We start from the raw sequence: 21,287 nt of genomic DNA on the forward strand, positions 1-21,287 counted from the left end.
CTCACCACGTGTCTCTCTCACCACGTGTCTCACCGTGTCTCTCTCACCACGTGTGTCTCTCTCACCACGTGTGTCTCTCTCACCACGTGTGTCTCTCTCACCACGTGTCTCTCTCACCACCTGTCTCTCTCACCACGTGTCTCACCATGTCTCTCTCACCACGTGTGTCTCTCACTACGTCTCTCTCTCTCACCACGTGTCTCTCTCTCTCACCACGTGTCTCTCTCACCACGTGTCTCTCTCACCACGTGTCTCTCCCTCTCTCACCATGTGTCTCTCCACGTGCGTCTCTCTCACTACGTCTCTCTCTCACCGCGTGTCTCTCTCACCACGTGTCTCTCTCTCTCACTACGTCTCTCTCTCACCACGTGTCTCTCTCTCTCCACGTGTCTCTCTCTCACCATGTGTCTCTCCACGTGTGTCTCTCTCACCACGTCTCTCTCTTCACACGTGTCTCTCTCTCTCTCCACGTCTGTCTCTCTCCACGTCTGTCTCCGAGCCTCTCCGTGTCTCCACGTGCCTCTCCGTGTCTCCACGTGTCTTCACGTGTCTCTCCCACGTCCCCCCCCCCACGCAGATGACGATGATCGCCCCGGTGGAGGGAGGGGGCTCTGCTCTGGGCTCGCGAGGCCCCGGCGGGCCCCAGAGTGAGCCCCGCGTGGCCGCGTGGCGCTACGGCCCAGCGTGCCTCTGGTACGACATGCTGGGCGTGCCGCCCCACGGCCTCGGCTTCGACTACGGCTTCCGCCTGCGGGCGCACGGACCCTGGGCCGCTGGGGCCGCCGACGGCGCCGCCACCCGCCGGCGGTGACCAAGGTACCATCTCTGTCTCGCTGTGGTATGTGTGGTAGTATAGTGGTTAGTGCGAACCCACGACCTCCTGTGTACCGGGCGAGGTAGTCAACATCTCCTCGCCACTGGGATGTCTGTGTGTGTCTGTGTGTGGGGAGCGGTAGTGCAGTGGTCAGCGCTACGCTGCGCCACCAACCCGGCGACCCAAGTTCGATTCCCGCTCACGGCCAATACCGGTTATGAGAATCTGAACCGGTCCTGGGCCTCCCCTAGGTCGACTCGGACTCAAATGAGTAGCTGGTGCGGTGTGTAAACATTGCCACTGGGGAGACAAAACGGCCGGGCATGGTGCTGCACAGATGCCATATTTTCTGTTCGTCTGCTACAGCAGAGGTGTAGGGAATTGCAACAGGACCTACATCTCTGCTTTATTGACCTGGTCAAGGCCTATGATACCATCAGTAGACCTGGGCTCTGGGTTGTTCTTTGTGCTTTTGGAGTCCCTGACCCTCTGCTCACGATCATTAAGGACCTTCATGATGGTGAGCGGGCCCGGGTAAAACTACGTGGCCGGGAGTCGGAGCCATTCCCTGTACACCTTGGGGTGCGACAGGGATGTCCTCCGGCTCCCACATTATTTAACATCTATTTCTACCACGTAGTTCGTGAAGCCTTCAATGGCTGTACTGGAGGAATTTCCATCTGGTATAGATACAATGGGAGGCTGATCGATGCCCGGGTGCGGTCAAGGGATGGCTCCCTATTGGTCAACCACGTTATGTATGCCGATGATCTGGTGATTGCCGCTCACTCAGAGGAGGAGTTGGAGGCGCTGCTGCTGAAACTGGAGCTTGCCACTAAGAGGTGGGGCCTTACCATCAGCCCCACCAAAACTAAGCACCTGCCTGGGTATTTTGTACCATCGGACACTCCACCCCCACAACTCCCAATCGGTGATGGGGCAGTAGTGGAGAGAGTGTAGAGTTTCCCATACCTGGGTAGTGTGCTCATGACCGGCTCCAGTTTAACAGCAGAGGTCTCACTCCGAATCAGTCGAGCGGCAATATCTTTTCATCGGTTGTGTAACGCTGTGTGGAAGCTACCTGGTCTGTCGCTCCACGCGAAGCTTCGGGTCTTCTTGGCCACGGCCATGCCCTGGGGCATCGGCTGGCCAACTCATTCACTTGCTGGGTCTGTCCCGTGACCTCCTGCCAGTGGGCGTTCGACACTTCACGTGGCCTCAACGTGCACATGGCCTGGCACAAGCGTCGTGGTGACGTCACTACCACTTAGTGGCGAATGGCAGTTGTTGTTGTGAGTTTAACACGTAGGCTTTCACGACCAATATTATTCATAATCAACGTTTTTGGGTTTAGATCGCGTTATTTATAAATGTGTCGTAACCCTCCACCACCCGACACGGCCAATCAGTAAAAAAGTGTCACGTTAACAAAAGACAAACAGTTCACTGCTTTAGCCCACCGGTGTGTTGAAGCGTGAAACCACAACATTTACAATTTTTGAGTAGCACGACGTTTTGCTGGTAATTGCATCCAGCATCATCGGGCAATTCGCCAGAATGGGGAGGCTCTCCTCTGTCTCCCGTTCTTATGTAGAGCAGCAGCAGGGTGACGTCATCATTAACTCATGTTGTTGTGAGTATGAGTGGCGGATGGTGGTGGTGGTTGTTGTTGTGAGTATGAGTGGCGGATGGTGGTGGTTGTTGTTGTGAGTATGAGTGGCGGATGGTGGTGGTGGTTGTTGTTGTTGTGAGTATGAGTGGCGGATGGTGCTGGTGGTTGTTGTTGTTGTGAGTATGAGTGGCGGATGGTGGTGGTGGTGGTTGTTGTTGTGAGTATGAGTGGCGGATGGTGGTGGTGGTTGTTGTTGTTGTGAGTATGAGTGGCGAATGGCGGTGGTGGTGGTTGTTGTTGTGAGTATGAGTGGCGGATGGTGGTGGTGGTTGTTGTTGTTGTGAGTAGGAGTGGCGGATGGTGGTGGTGGTTGTTGTTGTGAGTATGAGTGGCGGATGGCGGTGGTGGTAGTTGTTGTTGTTGCATCTGTCTCAACTCGAACCTGTCGCCTGTCCGTCTGACCGTCTCCAGCGTTGCCGGGAGGCTGCTCAGCCGCCTCCTCCGACAGCGCCGCCGCCGCCGTGGCAGCGCTGCCGGAGCCGGACCCTCGCGTCCGCGAGGCCGTGAGGCACCTCACGGGACGTGACGACGACGACGACGAAGATGTCACCGACGTCGTCGCCGCCGACATCGTCGTCGCCGAGCCGGGCCTTGGCGTCGGCGTCGCTCCGACGTCCGTCGCGACGACCGCCGCGGTCGCCCCGGCGGTGACGGCGGCGTCGTCCTCGTCGTCCTCCTCCTCGTCGTCCACCTCCTCCTCGTCGTCCTCCTCGTCGTCCACCTGCTCGCCCGCCGAGGCGGCCGCGAAAGCCGACGAGGCGGTCGCCCCGGCCGGCGACGAGGAACGTAAAACGGCGGCGGCCTCCGCCAAGAAGAGGGTGGGGGCACCCCCCCCGACCCCCCTGGCCGAGGTCCCCTTCCCGACCGACGAGCACTTCCTGATGGTGGCGCAGCTGCCGTGGGAGGAGGACATCGTGTGGAACGGCGAGGACATCCGGCACCGCGCACCCAAGTCGCAGCGCGTCAGCCACGCCGGCTGGCTCCCCACCAGCGTCACGCGGAACGCCATGGCCTACAACGCTCAGCAGGGTGAGGCCCTGGGGGGGAGGGGGGTGGGGGGGGGGTGAGGGGGGAAGGGGGGGGTGGGGGGGTGGGGAGTGAGGGAGGGGGGGGGTGACGTCACTCAGTGCGCCTGATGATGTCACTCAGTGCGCCTGATGACGTCACACACCCCCGCCACCCTCCGCGTAGGCCGTGTACTAGTCCAAGACAAGAATCCATGTCCCGGGCGACGCCGCTGGAGTCGAGCTCGTGCAGCATAAATACAAACACCGCCGCCCCCCACCCTGACCGCGTGTTTCTCCCCCCCCCCCCCCCGCCCCCCCCCCCACCCCCCTCTGCGCGCAAGGCCTCAACCGCAGCAACAGCTGGCTGTCGTGCTCCGCCGTGCCCCCCACGCCGCCCAAGCCGGGGCCCCCCACCGCTCCGGGAGCCGCCGGCAAGATGGGCAAGGACAAGCAGCAGCAGCAGCCGGGGCAGCAGCAGCAGCAGCCCCCGGCAGAGGGCGCCGGTGAGGGTCTCCTCACACCGCGGGTGCACTAATCTCCATCCGTTGCATCTCACGCCCTTCTACAACTCTACATAACAATAGGCTCAGTCAACCATTCTACACAACAAAGACTCATTTCCTGGCAGCGATTTCAGCTGCATCATCTCTACATAACAATAGGCTCAGTCAACCATTCTACACAACAAAGACTCATTTCCTGGCAGCGATTTCAGCCGCACCATCTCTACATAACAATAGGCTCAGTCAACCATTCTACACAACAAAGACTCATTTCCTGGCAGTGATTTCAGCCGCACCACCTCTACATAACAATAGGCTCAGTCAACCATTCTACACAACAAAGACTCATTTCCTGGCAGCGATTTCAGCCGCACCACCTCTACATAATAATAGGCTCAGTCAACCATTCTACACAACAAAGACTCATTTCCTGGCAGCGATTTCAGCCGCACCACCTCTACATAATAATGGGCTCAGTCAACCATTCTACACAACAAAGACTCATTTCCTGGAAGCAATTTCAGCGTCACCACCTCTACATAACAAAAGGCTCAGTCAACCATTCTACACAACAAAGACTCATTTCCTGGCAGCGATTTCAGCCGCACCACCTCTACATAACAAAAGGCTCAGTCAACCATTCTACACAACAAAGACTCATTTCCTGGCAGCGATTTCAGCCGCACCACCTCTACATAACAATAGGCTCAGTCAACCATTCTACACAACAAAGACTAATTTCCTGGCAGCGATTTCAGCCGCACCACCTCTACATAACAATAGGCTCAGTCAACCATTCTACACAACAAAGACTCATTTCCTGGCAGCAATTTCAGCCGCATCATCTCTACATAACACTAGGCTCAGTCAACCATTCTACACAACAAAGACTCATTTCCTGGCAGCGATTTCAGCCGCACCACCTCTACATAATAATGGGCTCAGTCAACCATTCTACACAACAAAGACTCATTTCCTGGAAGAAATTTCAGCGTCACCACCTCTACATAACAAAAGGCTCAGTCAACCATTCTACACAACAAAGACTCATTTCCTGGCAGCGATTTCAGCCGCACCACCTCTACATAACAAAAGGCTCAGTCAACCATTCTACACAACAAAGACTCATTTCCTGGCAGCGATTTCAGCCGCACCACCTCTACATAACAATAGGCTCAGTCAACCATTCTACACAACAGACTCATTTCCTGGCAGCGATTTCAGCCGCACCACCTCTACATAACAAAAGGCTCAGTCAACCATTCTACACAACAAAGACTCATTTCCTGGCAGCGATTTCAGCCGCATCATCTCTACATTACAAAAGGCTAAGTCCCTTTGACACGCACCTTTACATCATCCGCACCTAGTTTACACAACAAAGGCTCATTCCTAACAGCGTGCTTCAGCCGCACCAAACCTCACAAAAATAATATTCAGGGCCTACCTTGGCTCCTCCCACCCTCAACCAGTATATATAGAAATACTGTGTTCTTGGAATTTATCTCACTTGATACAGCAATCGTGCTGTGACGGTTCCACCTGAAGACGGAAGCTTGTGTTGCCTCCGAAACGTCGTGATTTTTATTTTATTTTTATTTTACTTTTATTAATTTTTATTTTTTACCTACGTGACTTTACCGAAAAAACCTAAGAATATAATCCCCATCCGTTCCATCTCACTCCCTTCTACACCTTGTGTGGACTAGTCCCCATCCGTTCCTTCTCCCTTCTACACCGTGTGTGGACTAATCTTCATCTGTTCCATCTCGCTCCCTTAATGACCTCGCCTGGTTCCCCAGAGGTCGTGGGTTCGATCCCAGACCCTGACGATGCTTGCTGCTGCTGCTGTATATTTGGAGTCTGCGTCTCCCATCATCATCACGGTGGCTAGGAGATGTTAACTACCTCGCCTGGTACACAGGAGGTCGTGGGTTCGACTCCGACCCTGACGATGCCTGCTGCTGCTGTATATTTGGAGTCTGCATCTCTCTCTCTTATCATCATTATCGCGGTGGTTAGGAGATGTTGACTACCTCGCCTGGTATACAGGAGGTCGTGGGTTCAACTCCGACCCTGACGAAGTCTGCTGCTGCTGTATCTGTGGAGTCTGCGTCTCTCTCTCTCTCTGTGTCTCTCTCCCCGTGGTGGTCCCTTCGTGGATTCGTCTCCGGATCCTCCTCCGGTTTTTCCCACCACATGTCAGAATCGGCGTCGCCACACGTTCAGAGGATTTGGCCGCTACATAAAATGTCCACGCGACGATGACGACGACGACGATGACGATGATATCAGCAACTCGGTTCAGCTGCTAATCATCGGTGATGTCCAGGCCAGGGCTTCTGAATGGGAGCTACAAAGCAGCATCTGAGTGGGGGGGGGGGGGGCGGGGGGCCCCCTACATCTGGCAACAGTAAATTTAGTTTCTCCTCTTTGGTTCTTTCGGTAAAGTCACGGCGTGTAAGATAAAAATGAATCGCGACGTTTACACAAGCGTCCGTCACCAGGTGGGAAAGCGTGGCCCGCTGCTGCTGCTGCTGCTGCTGATGCTGCTGCTGCTGCTGATGCTGCTGCTGCTGATGCTGCTGCTGCTGATGCTGCTGCTGCTGATGCTGTTGCTGCTGTTGTGTTGCGCCCGGAACGTCGTGATTTATTTATATTTTGTAGCTATGCGACTTTACCGATGGATTCGTGCGGTCACAGAAGCTTCAAATCAAAATATTGTGGAGTTTTTTTTAGTTTGACAGCTCGCCACCGCCACCAACCCCCCCCCCTCACCCTGACCCTTGACCCCTCACTGTGACCTCTCACAGTGACCTCTCACCCTGACCCCTCACCCTGACCTCTCTCACCGTGACCTCCCTCATGGTGACCTCTCTCACCCTGATCCATCACCGTGACCTCTCTCACCGTGACCCCTCTCACCCCTGACCCCTCACCGTGACCTCTCTCACCGTGACCCTTCTCACCGTGACCTCTCTCACCGTGACCCTTCTCACCGTGACCCCTCTCACCGTGACCCTTCTCACCATGACCCCTCTCACCGTGACCTCTCTCACCGTGACTCCCTCACCCTGACCCCTCTCACCGTGACCCCTCACCCTGATCCCTCACCGTGACCTCTCTCACCATGACCCCTCTCACCCTGACCCCTCTCACCCTGACCCCTCTCACCCTGATCCCTCTCACCCTGACCCCTCTCACCGTGACCTCTGACCTCTGACCTCACCAGAGGAGGAGCACAAGACGTGGTACTCCATCTTCCCCGTGGACAACGAGGAGCTGGTGTACGGCCGTTGGGAGGACTCCATCATCTGGGACGACCAGAACATGGACTCCATCCCGTCGCCTCCCGTGCTCACCCTCGACCCCAACGACGAGAACATCACGCTGGGTGCGTCCGTGACAGTGTGCCAAGTGCCGCCCCCTTTCTCTGCCGCCCCTCCCCCCCCCCTTCCACTTAACCTGTGACCTCCGTGGTACTCCCCCAGAACTGGCCGAGGAGAGTGAGAACACTCCGCCCAGCTCCCCCAGCAAGGAGTCCAAGAAGGAGCCTCCGCTGAGACGCAGCAAACTGCTGCTGGGCAAAGCTGGCAGCTCCAAAGACGACGCCCAGCAGGTGATGAGGGTGACAGAGGGAGTTGCGGAGGAGCGACGCTCACAACAACGAGCGGAGCGCCGGGTGGCTAAAGCACAGCAGGTTGGCACAGTGGTGACGTCGCCGCCGCTGAGTGGCGAATGGCGGTTGTTGTTGGTGTGGGGTGGAGGATCGTGGAGTGGGGGGGGGGGGGGCTCAGAGGTCAGAGGTCGCGGTGCCGGAGCCGCTGAGATCCAGGGTTCCGCTCTTGGTTTTAGAGACCCAAAGACTCAGCACACAGAGAACCACAGACTCACCACACAGTGACCCACAGACTCACCACACAGTGACCCACAGACTCACCACACAGAGACCCACAGACTCACCACACAGAGACCCACAGACTCAGCACACAGAGACCCACAGACTCACCACACAGAGACCCACAGACTCACCACACAGAGACCCACAGACTCACCACACAGGGACCCATAGACTCAACACAGAGACCCACAGACTCACCACACAGAGACCCACTGACTCAGCACACAGAGACCCACAGACTCACCACACAGAGACCCACAGATTCACCACACAGAGACCCACAGACTCACCACACAGAGACCCACAGACTCACCACACAGGGACCCACAGACTCAGCACAGAGACCCACAGACTCTCACACAGAGACCCACAGACTCACCACACAGAGACCCACAGATTCACCACACAGAGACCCACAGACTCACCACACAGAGACCCACAGACTCAGCACAGAGACCCACAGACTCTCACACAGAGACCCACAGACTCACCACACAGAGACCCACAGACTCACCACACAGAGACCCACCGACTCAGCACACAGAGACCCACCGACTCAGCACACAGAGACCCACAGACTCACCACACAGAGACCCACAGACTCACCACACAGAGACCCACAGACTCACCACACAGAGACCCATAGACTCATCACACAAACACCCAGACTCACCACACAGAGACCCACAGACTCACCACACAGAGACCCACAGACTCACCACACAGAGACCCACAGACTCACCACACAGAGACCCACAGACTCACCACAGACACCCACAGATTCACCACACAGACCCACAGACTCACCACACAGGGACCCACAGACTCAACACAGAGACCCACAGACTCACCACACAGAGACCCACTGACTCAGCACACAGAGACCCACAGACTCACCACACAGAGACCCACAGACTCACCACACAGAGACCCACAGACTCACCACACAGGGACCCACAGACTCAACACAGAGACCCACAGACTCACCACACAGAGACCCACTGACTCAGCACACAGAGACCCACAGACTCACCACACAGAGACCCACAGACTCACCACACAGAGACCCACAGACTCAGCACAGAGACCCACAGACTCTCACACAGAGACCCATAGACTCACCACACAGAGACCCACAGACTCACCACACAGAGACCCACCGACTCAGCACACAGAGACCCACAGACTCACTACACAGAGACCCACAGACTCACCACACAGAGACCCACAGACTCACCACACAGAGACCCATAGACTCATCACACAAACACCCAGACTCACCACACAGAGACCCACAGATTCACCACACAGAGACCCATAGACTCTTCACACAAACACCCAGACTCACCACACAGAGACCCACAGATTCACCACACAGAGACCCACAGACTCACCACACAGAGACCCACAGACTCACCACACAGAGACCCACAAACTCACCACACAGAGACCCACAGACTCACCACACAGAGACCCACAGACTCACCACAGACACCCACAGACTCACCACAGACACCCACAGACTCACCACACAGAGACCCACAGACTCACCACACAGGGACTCACAGACTCTCACACAGAGACCCACAGACTCACCACACAGGGACCCGCAGACTCAGCACAGAGACCCACAGACTCACCACACAGAGACCCGCAGACTCAGCACAGAGACCCACAGACTCTCACACAGAGACCCACAGACTCACCACACAGAGACCCACAGACTCACCACACAGAGACCCACCGACTCAGCACACAGAGACCCACAGACTCACCACACAGAGACCCACATACTCACCACACAGAGACCCACAGACTCACCACACAGAGACCCATAGACTCATCACACAAACACCCAGACTCACCACACAGAGACCCACAGACTCACCACACAGAGACCCACAGACTCACCACAGAGACCCACAGACTCACCACACAGACCCACAGACTCACCACACAGAGACCCACAGACTCACCACAGAGACCCACAGACTCACCACACAGAGACCCACAGACTCACCACACAGAGACCCACAGACTCACCACACAGAGACCCTCTCCCCTGCCGACCCCCCAGCGGCTGAGCCAGGGTTCGACGCGGGACCCCTGGAACCTCTCCAACGACGAGTTCTACCACCCCAAGCAGACCAGCGTCCGCGGGACCTTCGGGGGCAACATCATCCAGGTGAGGCGGCGGCGGTCGCCCCTCCGTGTCTCTCTCCGTGTCTCTCTCCGTGTCTCTCTCCGTGTCTCTCTCCGTGTCTCTCTCCGTGTCTCTCACCGTGTCTCTCTCCGTGTCTCTCCCCGTGTCTCCCCCCGTGTCTCCGTGTCTCCCCCCGTGTCTCTCACCGTGTCTCTCCCCGTGTCTCTCTCCGTGTCTCCCTCCGCATCTCCCTGCGTGTCTCTCCCCGTGTCTCCCCCCGTGTCTCCCTCCGTGTCTCTCTTCGTGTCTCCCCCCGTGTCTCCCCCCGTGTCTCTCTCCGTGTCTCTCTCCGTGTTTCTCTCCGTGTCTTTCTCCGTGTCTCCCTCCGTGTCTCTGTGTCTCCCTTCGTGTCTCTCTCCGTGTCTCTCTCTCTCTCTCCCCGTGTCTCTCTCCGTGTCTCCCCCCGTGTCTCTCCCCATGTCTCTCACCGTGTCTCTCCCCGTGTCTCTCTCTGTGTCTCTCTCCGTGTCTCCCTCCGTGTCTCTCCCCGTGTCTCTCTCCGTGTCTTTCTCCGTGTCTCCCCCCGTGTCTCTCTCCGTGTCTCCCCCCGTGTCTCTCTCCGTGTCTCTCACCGTGTCTCCCTCCGTGTGTCTCCCTGTGTCTCTCTCCGTGTCTCTCTCTCTCCCTGTGTCTCTCTCCGTGTCTCTCTCCGTGTCTCTCTCCGTGTCTCCCTCCGTGTCTCCCTCCGTGTCTCCCCCCGTGTCTCTCTCCGTGTCTCTCTCCGTGTCTCCCTCCGTGTCTCTCTCCGTGTCTCTCACCGTGTCTCCCTCCATGTTTCTCCCCGTGTCTCTCTTCGTGTCTCTCTCCGTGTCTCTCTCCGTGTCTCTCTCCGTGTCTCTCTCCGTGTCTCCCTCCGTGTCTCGCTCCGTGTCTCCCTCCGTGTCTCCCTCCATGTCTCTCCGTGTCTCTCCTCTTGTCTCCCCCCGTGTCTCTCTCCGTGTCTCTCTCCGTGTCTCTCACCGTGTCTCCCTCTGTGTCTCCCTCCATGTCTCCCCCCTTGTCTCCCCCCGTGTCTCCCCCCGTGTCTCTCTCCGTGTCTCTCTCCATGTCTCTCTCCATGTCTCCCTCCGTGTCTCCGTGTCTCATCCCATGTTTCTCTCCGTGTCTCTCTCAGTGTCTTTCTCAGTGTCTCTCTCCGTGTCTCCCTCTGTGTCTCTCTCCGTGTCTCTCCCCGTGTCTCTCCCCGTGTCTCTCTCCGCGTCTTTCCCCGTGTCTCTCTCCGTGTCTCCCCCCGTGTCTCTCCCCGCGTCTCCCTCCGTGTCTCCCTCCGCGTCTCTCTCCGTGTCTCCCCCCGTGTCTCTCTCCGTGTCTCTCCCCGCGTCTCCCTCCGTGTCTCTCTCCGTGTCTCTCCCCGCGTCTCCCTCCGTGTCTCTCCCCGTGTCTCCCCCCGTGTCTCCCTCTGTGTCTCTCTCCGTGTCTCTCTCCGCGTCTCTCTCCGCGTCTCTCTCCGCGTCTCTCTCCGTGTCTCTCTCCGTGTCTCTCTCCGCGTCTCTCCCCGTGTCTCCCCCCGTGTCTCCCTCTGTGTCTCTCTCCGTGTCTCTCTCCGCGTCTCCCTCCGTGTCTCTCTCCGCGTCTCTCCCCGTGTCTCCCCCCGTGTCTCCCCCCGTGTCTCCCTCTGTGTCTCTCTCCGCGTCTCTCTCCGCGTCTCTCTCCGTGTCTCTCTCCGTGTCTCTCACCGTGTCTCCCTCCGTGTCTCTCCCCGTGTCTCTCTCCGTGTCTCTCTCCGTGTCTCCCTCCGTGTCTCCCTCCGTGTCTCCCTCCGTGTCTCTCTCCGTGTCTCTCCCCGTGTCTCCCTCCGTGTCTCTCACCGTGTCTCTCACCGTGTCTCTCTCCGCGTCTCTCTCCGTGTCTCTCTCCGCGTCTCCCTCCGTGTCTCCCTCCGGGTCTCTCCCCGTGTCTTTCTCCGTGTCTTTCTCCGTGTCTCCATGTCTAGTTCCGTGTCTCTCTCCGTGTCTCCCTCCGTGTCTCTTCCCGTGTCTCTCTCCGTGTCTCTCTCCGTGTCTCCCTCCGTGTCTCCCTCCGTGTCTCCCTCCGTGTCTCTCTCCGTGTCTCTCTCCGTGTCTCTCACCGTGTCTCTCACCGTGTCTCTCTCCGTGTCTCTCTCCGTGTCTCCGTGTCTCCCTCCTTGTCTCTCTCCGTGTCTCACCCCGTGTCTCTCTCCGTGTCTCCGTGTCTCCCCCCGTGTCTCCCTCCGTGTCTCCCTCCGTGTCTCTCTCCGTGTCTCTCTCCGTGTCTCTCTCACCGTGTCTCTCACCGTGTCTCTCTCCGTGTCTCTCTCCGTGTCTCCCTCCGTGTCTCTCTCCGTGTCTCTCTCCGTGTCTTCCCCCGTGTCTCCCTCCGTGTCTCTCCCCGTGTCTCTCTCCGTGTCTCTCTCCGTGTCTCCCTCCGTGTCTCTCTCCGTGTCTCCCTCCGTGTCTCTCTCCGTGTCTCTCTCCGTGTCTCTCTCCGTGTCTCTCTCCGTGTCTCCCTCCGTGTCTCTCTCCGTGTCTCCCTCTGTGTCTCTCTCCGTGTCTCCCTCCGTGTCTCTCTCCGTGTCTCTCTCCGTGTCTCTCTCCGTGTCTCTCACCGTGTCTCTCACCGTGTTTCTCTCCGTGTCTCCCCCCGTGTCTCCCCCCCGTCTCCCTCCGTGTCTCTCTCCGTGTCTCCCTCCGTGTCTCTCTCCGTGTCTCCCTCCGTGTCTCTCTCCGTGTCTCTCTCACCGTGTCTCCCTCCGTGTCTCCCCCCGTGTCTCCCTCCGTGTCTCCCTCCGTGTCTCCCCCCGTGTCTCCCCCCGTGTCTCCCCCCGTGTCTCCCCCCGTGTCTCCCCCCGTGTCTCCCCCCGTGTCTCCCTCCGTGTCTCCCTCTGTGTCTCCCTCCGCGTCTCCCTCTCCGCGTCTCTCCCCGTGTCTCTCTCCGTGTCTCCCTCCGTGTCTCCCTCCGTGTCTCTCTCCGTGTCTCCCTCCGTGTCTCCCTCTGCATCTCCCTCTCCGTGTCTCCCTCCGTGTCTCTCTCCGTGTCTCCCTCCGTGTCTCTCTCCGTGTCTCCCTCCGTGTCTCTCTCTGCATCTCCCTCCTCGTCTCCCTCCTTCCCCCCGTGCGTCTCTTCGCCCTGACCGCCGCGCCACCCCCCGCCCCCCTCTCCGCCCCTGCCGTGCCTGCGAGGGAGCAGCACTCGATCCCCGCGGTAGAGCTCCGCCAGCCCTTCTTCCCCACGCACATGGGGCCCATGCGGCTGCGGGTGCTGCACCGGCCGGCGCTGAAGCGCTACTCCCACGGGGCCCTGGCGCAGCCGGGCCCACACCCCGTGCACCCACTGCTCAAGCACATCCGCAAGAAGGCCAAGGTGAGTGTACACACACAGTGTGTGTGTGTGTGAGTGTGTGTGAGTGTGTGTGAGTGTGTGTGAGTGTGTGTGTGTGTACGTGTGAGTGTGTGTGTACGTGTGAGTGTGTGAGTGTGTACGTGTGAGTGTGTACGTGTGAGTGTGAGTGCACCCGCTGCTCAAGCACATCCGCAAGAAGGCCAAGGTGAGTGTGTGTGTGTACGTGTGTACGTGTGAGTGTGTGTACGTGAGTGTGTGTGTGAGTCTGTGTGTGTGTGAGTCTGTGTGTGTGTGTGAGAGTCTGTGTGTGTGTGTGTGATCGACGCCCGGGTGCGATCAAGGGATGGCTCCCTATTGGTCAACCACGTTATGTATGCCGATGATTTGGTAATTGCTGCTCATTCAGAAGAGGAGTTGGAGATGCTGCTGCTGAGACTGGAACGTGCCACTAAGAGGTGGGGCCTTACCATCAGCCCCACCAAAACTAAGCACCTGCCTGGGTATTTTGTACCATCGGACACTCCACCCCCCACAACTCCCAATCGGTGATGGGGCAGTTGTGGAGAGAGTGGAGAGTTTCCTATACCTGGGCAGTGTGCTTATGACCGGCTCCAGTTTATCAGCAGAGGTCTCACTCCGAATCAGTCGAGCGGCAATATCTTTTCATCGGTTGCGTAACGCTGTGTGGAAGCTACCTGGTCTGTCGCTCCACACGAAGCTTCAGGTCTTCTCGGCCACGGTCATTCCCTCCCTTCTCTACGCTTGCGAAACGTGGACCCCCCTTAATGGAGCTTCTTCGTCGGTTGGAAACATTTAGGCTGGCCTGCCTACGATCCATCCTCGGTTTAACCAGGCTGGATTGTTTGAGGAGCTCACAAATCCTTGAAAGATCTGGGCAAAGTCCCATTGGTGAGCTCCTCCGGCAGGCAAGGCTGCGTTGGCTGGGTCATGTAGCCCACATGCCCAGCTACCGCATGCCTAAACAGCTTTTGTTCGGCCGGATCGAGGGAGCTAAATGGGCGCGGCACGGGCTAGTGATGTGGTACAGGAGGACGAGGAGCTGAGTGGAGTTGCCGATGACTGGTACCAGCGGTGTCAAGATCGGCCTCAGTGGAGGAGGCTCGTGAAGGACGCTACTGGGCAGTTGGAGGCAGTCGCCCTCCAACAACAACGGAGGGCGGAGGAGCGACGCTCACAACAACGAGCGGAGCGCCGGGTGGCTAAAGCACAGCAAGTTGGTACAGTAGTGGGCACAGGTGGTGCATCAGCCAGTCATCTCAGTCATCTCGGTCAGTCGACCCGTGGCACCTGCTGGGTCTGCCCCGTGACCTCCTGCCAGCGGGCGTTCGACACTTCACGTGGCCTCAAGGTGTACTTGGCCTGGCACAAGCGTCGTGGTGACGTCACCGCCACTTAGTGGCGAATGGCGGTTGTTGTTGTTGTTGTGTACGTGTGAGTGTGAGTGCACCCGCTGCTCAAGCACATCCGCAAGAAGGCCAAGGTTCGTGTACACACAGTGTGTGAGTGAGTGTGTGTGTATGTGTGTGTGTGTATGTGTGTGTGTGTATGAGTGTGTGCGTGTGAGTGTATGAGTGTGTATATACGAAGTGTGTGAGTGTGTGTATGTGTGAGTGTGTACTTGTGAGTGCACCCGCTGCTCAAGCACATTCGCATGAAGGCCAAGGTTCGTGTACACACACATTGTGTGTGAGTGTGTGTGAGTGTGTGTGAGTGTGAGTGTGTGCGTGTGAGTGTATGAGTGTGTGTATACGTGTGTGTGTGTGTCAATGTGTGTGTACGTGTGTGTGTATGAGTGTGTACATGTGAGTGTGTGAGTGCGTCTGCTGCTCAAGCACATCCGCAAGAAGGCCAAGGTTCGTGTACACACACAGTGTGTGTACGTGTGAGTGTGTACGTGTGAGTGTGTGTGTGTCTGTGTGTGTGTGTATACGTGTGTATATATGTGTGTGTATATACGTGTGTGTGTGTAACAGATGAGGGAGCAGGAGCGGCAGGCGTCTGGTGGAGGGGAGATGTTCTTCATGAGGACCCCGCAGGACCTGACGGGCAAGGACGGGGACCTGGTGCTGGCGGAGCACAGCGAGGAGTACCCCCCACTGCTGGCCCAGGTCGGCATGGCAACCAAGATCAAGAACTACTACAAGCGGGTATGTCACCACCACCACTAACACTACCACCACCACTACCACCACTACTATCACTACTACCACCACTACCACCACCACTACTACCACCACCACCACCACCGCAACACACATCTCTACCGCCACCACCACTACCACCACCACCACTACCACCACCACCACTACCACCACTACCACCACTACCACCACCACACACACCTCTACACACACACACACACACGCCTCTACACACACACACACACGTATGCACACACACCACGTATGCACACACCCACGTGTCTACAGCTACGTAACTCTTATTCACAAGTGGCCCTGCCCATCACAATCGATAGCAAACCAAGGGGCTGACATTATTATCATCACCGCCACGTGAGAATCGGCGCACTACAAACCGCACGTTGATTCTAAATGCGGAGGGAAAAACCGGAGGAGGATCCGGAGACACATCCACACGGCGACCACCACGGGGAGAGAGACACAGAGAGAGAGAAGCGGACTCCACAGATACAGCAGCAGCAGCAGGCTTAGTCAGGGTCGGGATCGAACCCACGACCTCCTGTGTACCAGGCGAGGTAGTCAACATCTCCTAGCCACTGTGATGACGAGAGAGAGACGCAGACTCCACAGATACAGCAGCAGCAGTCATCGTCAGGGTCTGGGATCGAACCCACGACCTCCTGTATACCAGGCGAGGTCAACATCTCCTAGCCACCGTGATGATGATGAGAGAGAGATGCAGACTCCACATATACAGCAGCAGCAGGCATCGTCAGGGTCTGGGATCGAACCCACGACCTCCTGTAGACCAGGCGAGGTAGTCAACATCTCCTAGACACCGTGATGATGATGAGAGAGAGATGCAGACTCCAAATATACAGCAGCAGCAGCAGGCATCGCCAGGGTCGGGATCTAACTCACGACCTCCTGTAGACCAGGCGAGGTCAACATCTCCTAGCCACCGTGATGATGATGATGAGAGAGAGACGCAGACTCCACAGATGCAGCAGCAGCAGGCATCGTCAGGGTCGGGTTCTAACCCACGACCTCCTGTAGACCAGGCGAGGTAGTCAACATCTCCTAGCCACCGTGATGTCTGTGTGTGAGGAGCGGTAGTGCAGCGGTCATCGCCACCAACCCGGCGACCCGAGTTCGATTCCCGCTCACGGCCAACACCGGTGGTGACGATGATCTGAACCGGTCTCGGGGCCTCCCCTAGGTCGACTCGGCCTCAAATGAGCATCACCTGGCGTAGCCGCCCACCCACGCCCCGTCTGCGTGCGCCGCACTGACGGCACTTGTCCCGACGGTCTGCCGAGGCTACACGAGACGGGCGGGCGGAGGGGGACCTTTGTACTCATACTCTTAGTTCTTTCGGTAAAGTCACGTAGGTAAAAAAATGAAATTAAAATTTATAAAAAATAAAAACAATAAAATCACGACGTTTCGGAGGCAACACAAGCTTCCTTCTTCAGGTGAAACTGTCACAGCAAAAAATCTGTATCAAGTGAAGAGAAGTCCCAAGAGGTACGACCTTATATACTGGTTAGGGGGGGAGGAGCCAGGAAGGGCCGCGGGAGAGGAGGAGTTGTGAGATGGTCAGTACTGCTGCTGGAAACGAGCCTTTGTAATGTAGATGGCATATGTAGATAAGCCAGCTAGGATTAAGCCGCCTTTTGTTATGCTGCTGTCTTTGTGTGCGCCGGGTGGGAACAGAAACCCGGCAAGGACACGGGGGCTCCGGACTGCGACTACGGAGAGACGGTCTACGCTCACTCGTCGCCCTTCCTGGGGGCGCTGCACCCCGGACAGTGTCTCCAGGTAGAGATTAGTCCACCCACGGGTAGAAGGGAGTGAGATGGAAGAGATGGAGATTAGTCCACACACGGGGTAGAAGGGAGTGAGATGGAACAGATGGAGATTAGTCCACACACGGGGTAGAAGGGAGTGAGATGGAACAGATGGAGATTAGTCCACACACGGCTAGAAGGGAGTGAGATGGAACAGATGGAGATTAGTCCACACACGGTGTAGAAGAGAGCGAGATGGAACAGATGGAGATTAGTCCACACACGGTGTGGAAGGGAGTGAGATGGAACAGATGGAGATTAGTCCACACACGGGTAGAAGGGATGGAGATGGAACAGATGGAGATTAGTCCACACACGGGTAGAAGGGATGGAGATGGAACAGATGGAGATTAGTCCACACACGGCTAGAAGGGAGTGAGATGGAACAGATGGAGATTAGTCCACACACGGTGTAGAAGGGAGTGAGATGGAACAGATGGGGATTAGTCCACACACGGTGTAGAAGGGAGCGAGATGGAACAGATGGAGATTAGTCCACACACGGTGTAGAAGGGAGTGAGATGGAACAGATGGAGATTAGTCCACACACGGGTAGAAGGGATGGACATGGAACAGATGGAGATTAGTCCACACACGGTGTTAGAGAAGGGAGTGAGATGGAACAGATGGGGATTAGTCCACACACGGAGTTAGAGAAGGGGAGTGAGATGGAACAGATGGAGATTAGTCCACACACGGTGTAGAAGGGAGTGAGATGGAACAGATGGAGATTAGTCCACACACGGTGTTAGAGAAGGGGAGTGAGATGGAACAGATGGAGATTAGTCCACACACGGTGTAGAAGGGAGTGAGATGGAACAGATGGGGATTAGTCCACACACGGGGTAGAAGGGAGTGAGATGGGACAGATGGAGATTAGTCCACACACGGTGTTAGAGAAGGGAGCGAGATGGAACAGATGGAGATTAGTCCACACACGGTGTAGAAGGGGTAGAACCTGTACCACCCCCCCTACTCCCACTTGGTGCGTTCCAGGCGTTTGAAAGAAACCTGTACCACCCCCCCCTACTCCCACTTGGTACGTTCCAGGCGTTTGAGAGAAACCTGTACCACCCCCCTCCTACTCCCACTTGGTACATTCCAGGCGTTTGAAAGAAACCTGTACCACCCCCCCTACTCCCACTTGGTACATTCCAGGCGTTTGAAAGAAACCTGTACCACCCCCCCTCCTACTCCCACTTGGTACATTCCAGGCGTTTGAGAGAAACCTGTACCACCCCCCCTCCTACTCCCACTTGGTACATTCCAGGCGTTTGAAAGAAACCTGTACCACCCCCCTCCTACACCCACTTGGTACATTCCAGGCGTTTGAGAGTAACCTGTACCACCCCCCCCTCCTACTCCCACTTGGTACGTTCCAGGCGTTTGAGAGTAACCTGTACCGGGCCCCCATCTACCCGCACACGATGGCAGCGACGGATTTTCTGGTGATACGCACGCGCCAGGGCTACCACGTGCGCGAAGTCTCGCACATCTTCGCCGTGGGACAGCACTGCCCCCTGTTCGAGGTTCCCGGGCCCAACAGCAAGAGGGCGAACATCCACATCCGGGACTTCCTGCAGGTGCGGGGGGGGGGGGGGAGAGACACGGGGGGGGGGGGGGGGGAGACACGGGGGGGGGGGGGAGACACGGGGGGGGCGGGAGGGGGAGACACGGAGAGACGTGGGGAGAGAGAGGCCGGGAGACCTGGGGAGACGCGGGGAGACGCGGAGAGACGTGGGGAGAGAGAGACACGGGGAGACGTGGGGAGAGACACGTGAGAGAGAGACACGAGGAGACGTGGGGAGAGAGAGACACGGGGAGAGAGAGACACGGGGAGACACGGGGAGACGTGGGGAGAGAGAGACGCGGGGGAGGGGGGGGGGGAGACGTGGGGAGAGACACGGGGAGACGCGGGGAGAGTGAGACATGGGGAGAGAGACACGGGGAGACACGGGGAGACGTGGGGAGAGAGACACGGGGAGACGCGGGGAGAGAGAGACACGGGGAGACGCGGGAAGAGAGACACTGGGAGATGCGGGGAGAGAGAGACACGGGGAGACGCGGGGAGAGAGAGACACGGGGAGACGCGGGGAGAGAGAGACACGGGGAGATGCGGGGGAGAGAGAGACACGGGGAGACGCGGGGAGAGAGAGACACAGGGAGACACGGGGAGAGAGAGACACGGGGAGAGAGAGACACGGGGAGACGCGGAGAGAGAGATACACGGGGAGACGCGGGGAGAGAGAGACACGGGGAGACGCGGAGAGAGAGAGACACGGGGAGACGCGGGGAGAGAGAGACACGGGGAGACGTGGGGAGAGAGACACGGGGAGAGAGAGACACGGGGAGATACGGGGAGATGTGGGGAGAGAGAGACACAGGGAGAGACTCGGGGAGACGTGGGGAGAGAGAGAACGGGGAGACGTGGGGAGAGAGAGACACGGGGAGAGAGGCACGGGGAGAGAGAGACACGGGGAGAGAGAGACACGGGGAGACGCGGAGAGAGAGAGACACGGGGAGATGCGGGGAGAGAGAGACACGGGGAGATGCGGGGAGAGAGAGAAACACGGGGAGAGAGAGACACGGGGAGAGAGAGACACGGGGGGAGAGGGAGACGCGGGGGAGAGAGAGACACGGGGAGACGTGGGGAGAGAGACACGGGGAGAGAGACACGGGGAGACGCGGGGAGAGAGAGACACGGGGAGACGTGGAGAGAGAGAGACACGGGGAGACGCGGGGAGAGAGAGACATGGGGGAGACGCGGAGAGAGAGAGACACGGGGAGACGCGGGGAGAGAGAGACACGGGGGAGACGCGGGGAGAGAGAGACACGGGGAGACGCGGGGGAGAGAGAGACACGGGGAGACGCGGGGAGAGAGGGACACGGGGAGACGCGGGGAGAGAGAGACACGGGGAGACGCGGGGAGAGAGAGACACGGGGAGACGCGGGGAGAGAGAGACACGGGGAGACGCGGGGAGAGAGAGACACGGGGAGACGCGCGGGGAGAGAGAGACACGGGGAGACGTGGAGAGAGAGAGAGAGACACGGGGAGAGAGAGACACGGGGAGACGCGGGGAGAGAGAGACACGGGGAGACGTGGAGAGAGAGAGAGACACGGGGAGAGAGAGATGCGGGGAGAGAGACATGGGGAGAGAGAGACACGGGGGAGACGGTGGTGGTGTGACTGTGGTGGGGGTGACGGTGGTGGTGTAACGGTGGTGACGGTGGTGGTGGTGGTTACGGTGGTGGTTACGGTGGTGGTGACGGTGGTGGTCGTGACGGTGGTGGTCGTGACGGTGGTGGTCGTGACGGTGGTGACGGTGACGGTGGTGACGGTGGTGGTCGTGGTGGTGACGGTGGTGGTGACGGTGGGTGACGGTGGTGGTGGTGACGGTGGTGGGGGTGACGGTGGTGGTGGTGACGGTGGTGGTGGTGGACGGTGGTGGTGGTGACGGTGGTGGTGGTGACGGTGACGGTGGTAACGGTGGTGACGGTGGTGGTGGGTGGTTGCGGTGGTTGCGGTGGTTGCGGTGGTGACGGTGGTGATGGTGGTGATTGGTGGTGGTGACGGTAGTGGTAGGTGACGGTGGTGGTGGTGGTGGTGCAGGTGTTCATCTACCGCCTCTTCTGGAAGAGCAAGGATCGACCGCGCCGCATCCGCATGGAGGACATCAAGAAAGCGTTCCCCTCCCACTCGGAGAGCTCCATCCGCAAGCGCCTCAAACTCTGCGCAGACTTCAAACGTACCGGTAGCACAGCAGTGGCACCACCACCACTACTCACCAACACCATCCTCAACCACCACCACCACCACTACCACCACCACCCTCAACCACCACAACCCTCTTCAACCACCACCACCACCCCTCAAC

General features: G+C 58.0%; 1 protein-coding gene across 1 annotated transcript in view; it reads left to right on the forward strand.

Moving 5' to 3' along the window:
- LOC144737752 (transcription initiation factor TFIID subunit 1-like) overlaps positions 1-21,287 on the forward strand; it is a 47,289-nt gene that overhangs the window by 20,552 nt on the left and 5,450 nt on the right. Inside the window, exons 9-19 of the mRNA XM_078620611.1 lie at positions 578-809; positions 2,898-3,515; positions 3,835-3,996; positions 7,229-7,390; positions 7,488-7,615; positions 9,975-10,082; positions 13,248-13,421; positions 15,395-15,568; positions 17,279-17,383; positions 18,795-18,995; positions 21,023-21,277. Coding sequence (XP_078476737.1) covers positions 578-809; positions 2,898-3,515; positions 3,835-3,996; positions 7,229-7,390; positions 7,488-7,615; positions 9,975-10,082; positions 13,248-13,421; positions 15,395-15,568; positions 17,279-17,383; positions 18,795-18,995; positions 21,023-21,277 — 2,319 coding nt within the window. The remainder of the gene's footprint in view (positions 1-577; positions 810-2,897; positions 3,516-3,834; positions 3,997-7,228; positions 7,391-7,487; positions 7,616-9,974; positions 10,083-13,247; positions 13,422-15,394; positions 15,569-17,278; positions 17,384-18,794; positions 18,996-21,022; positions 21,278-21,287) is intronic.

The sequence above is a fragment of the Lampetra planeri genome, chromosome 73 (genome assembly GCF_965212315.1).
Source record: "Lampetra planeri chromosome 73, kcLamPlan1.2.h2, whole genome shotgun sequence".
Classification (NCBI taxonomy): domain Eukaryota; kingdom Metazoa; phylum Chordata; class Hyperoartia; order Petromyzontiformes; family Petromyzontidae; genus Lampetra; species Lampetra planeri.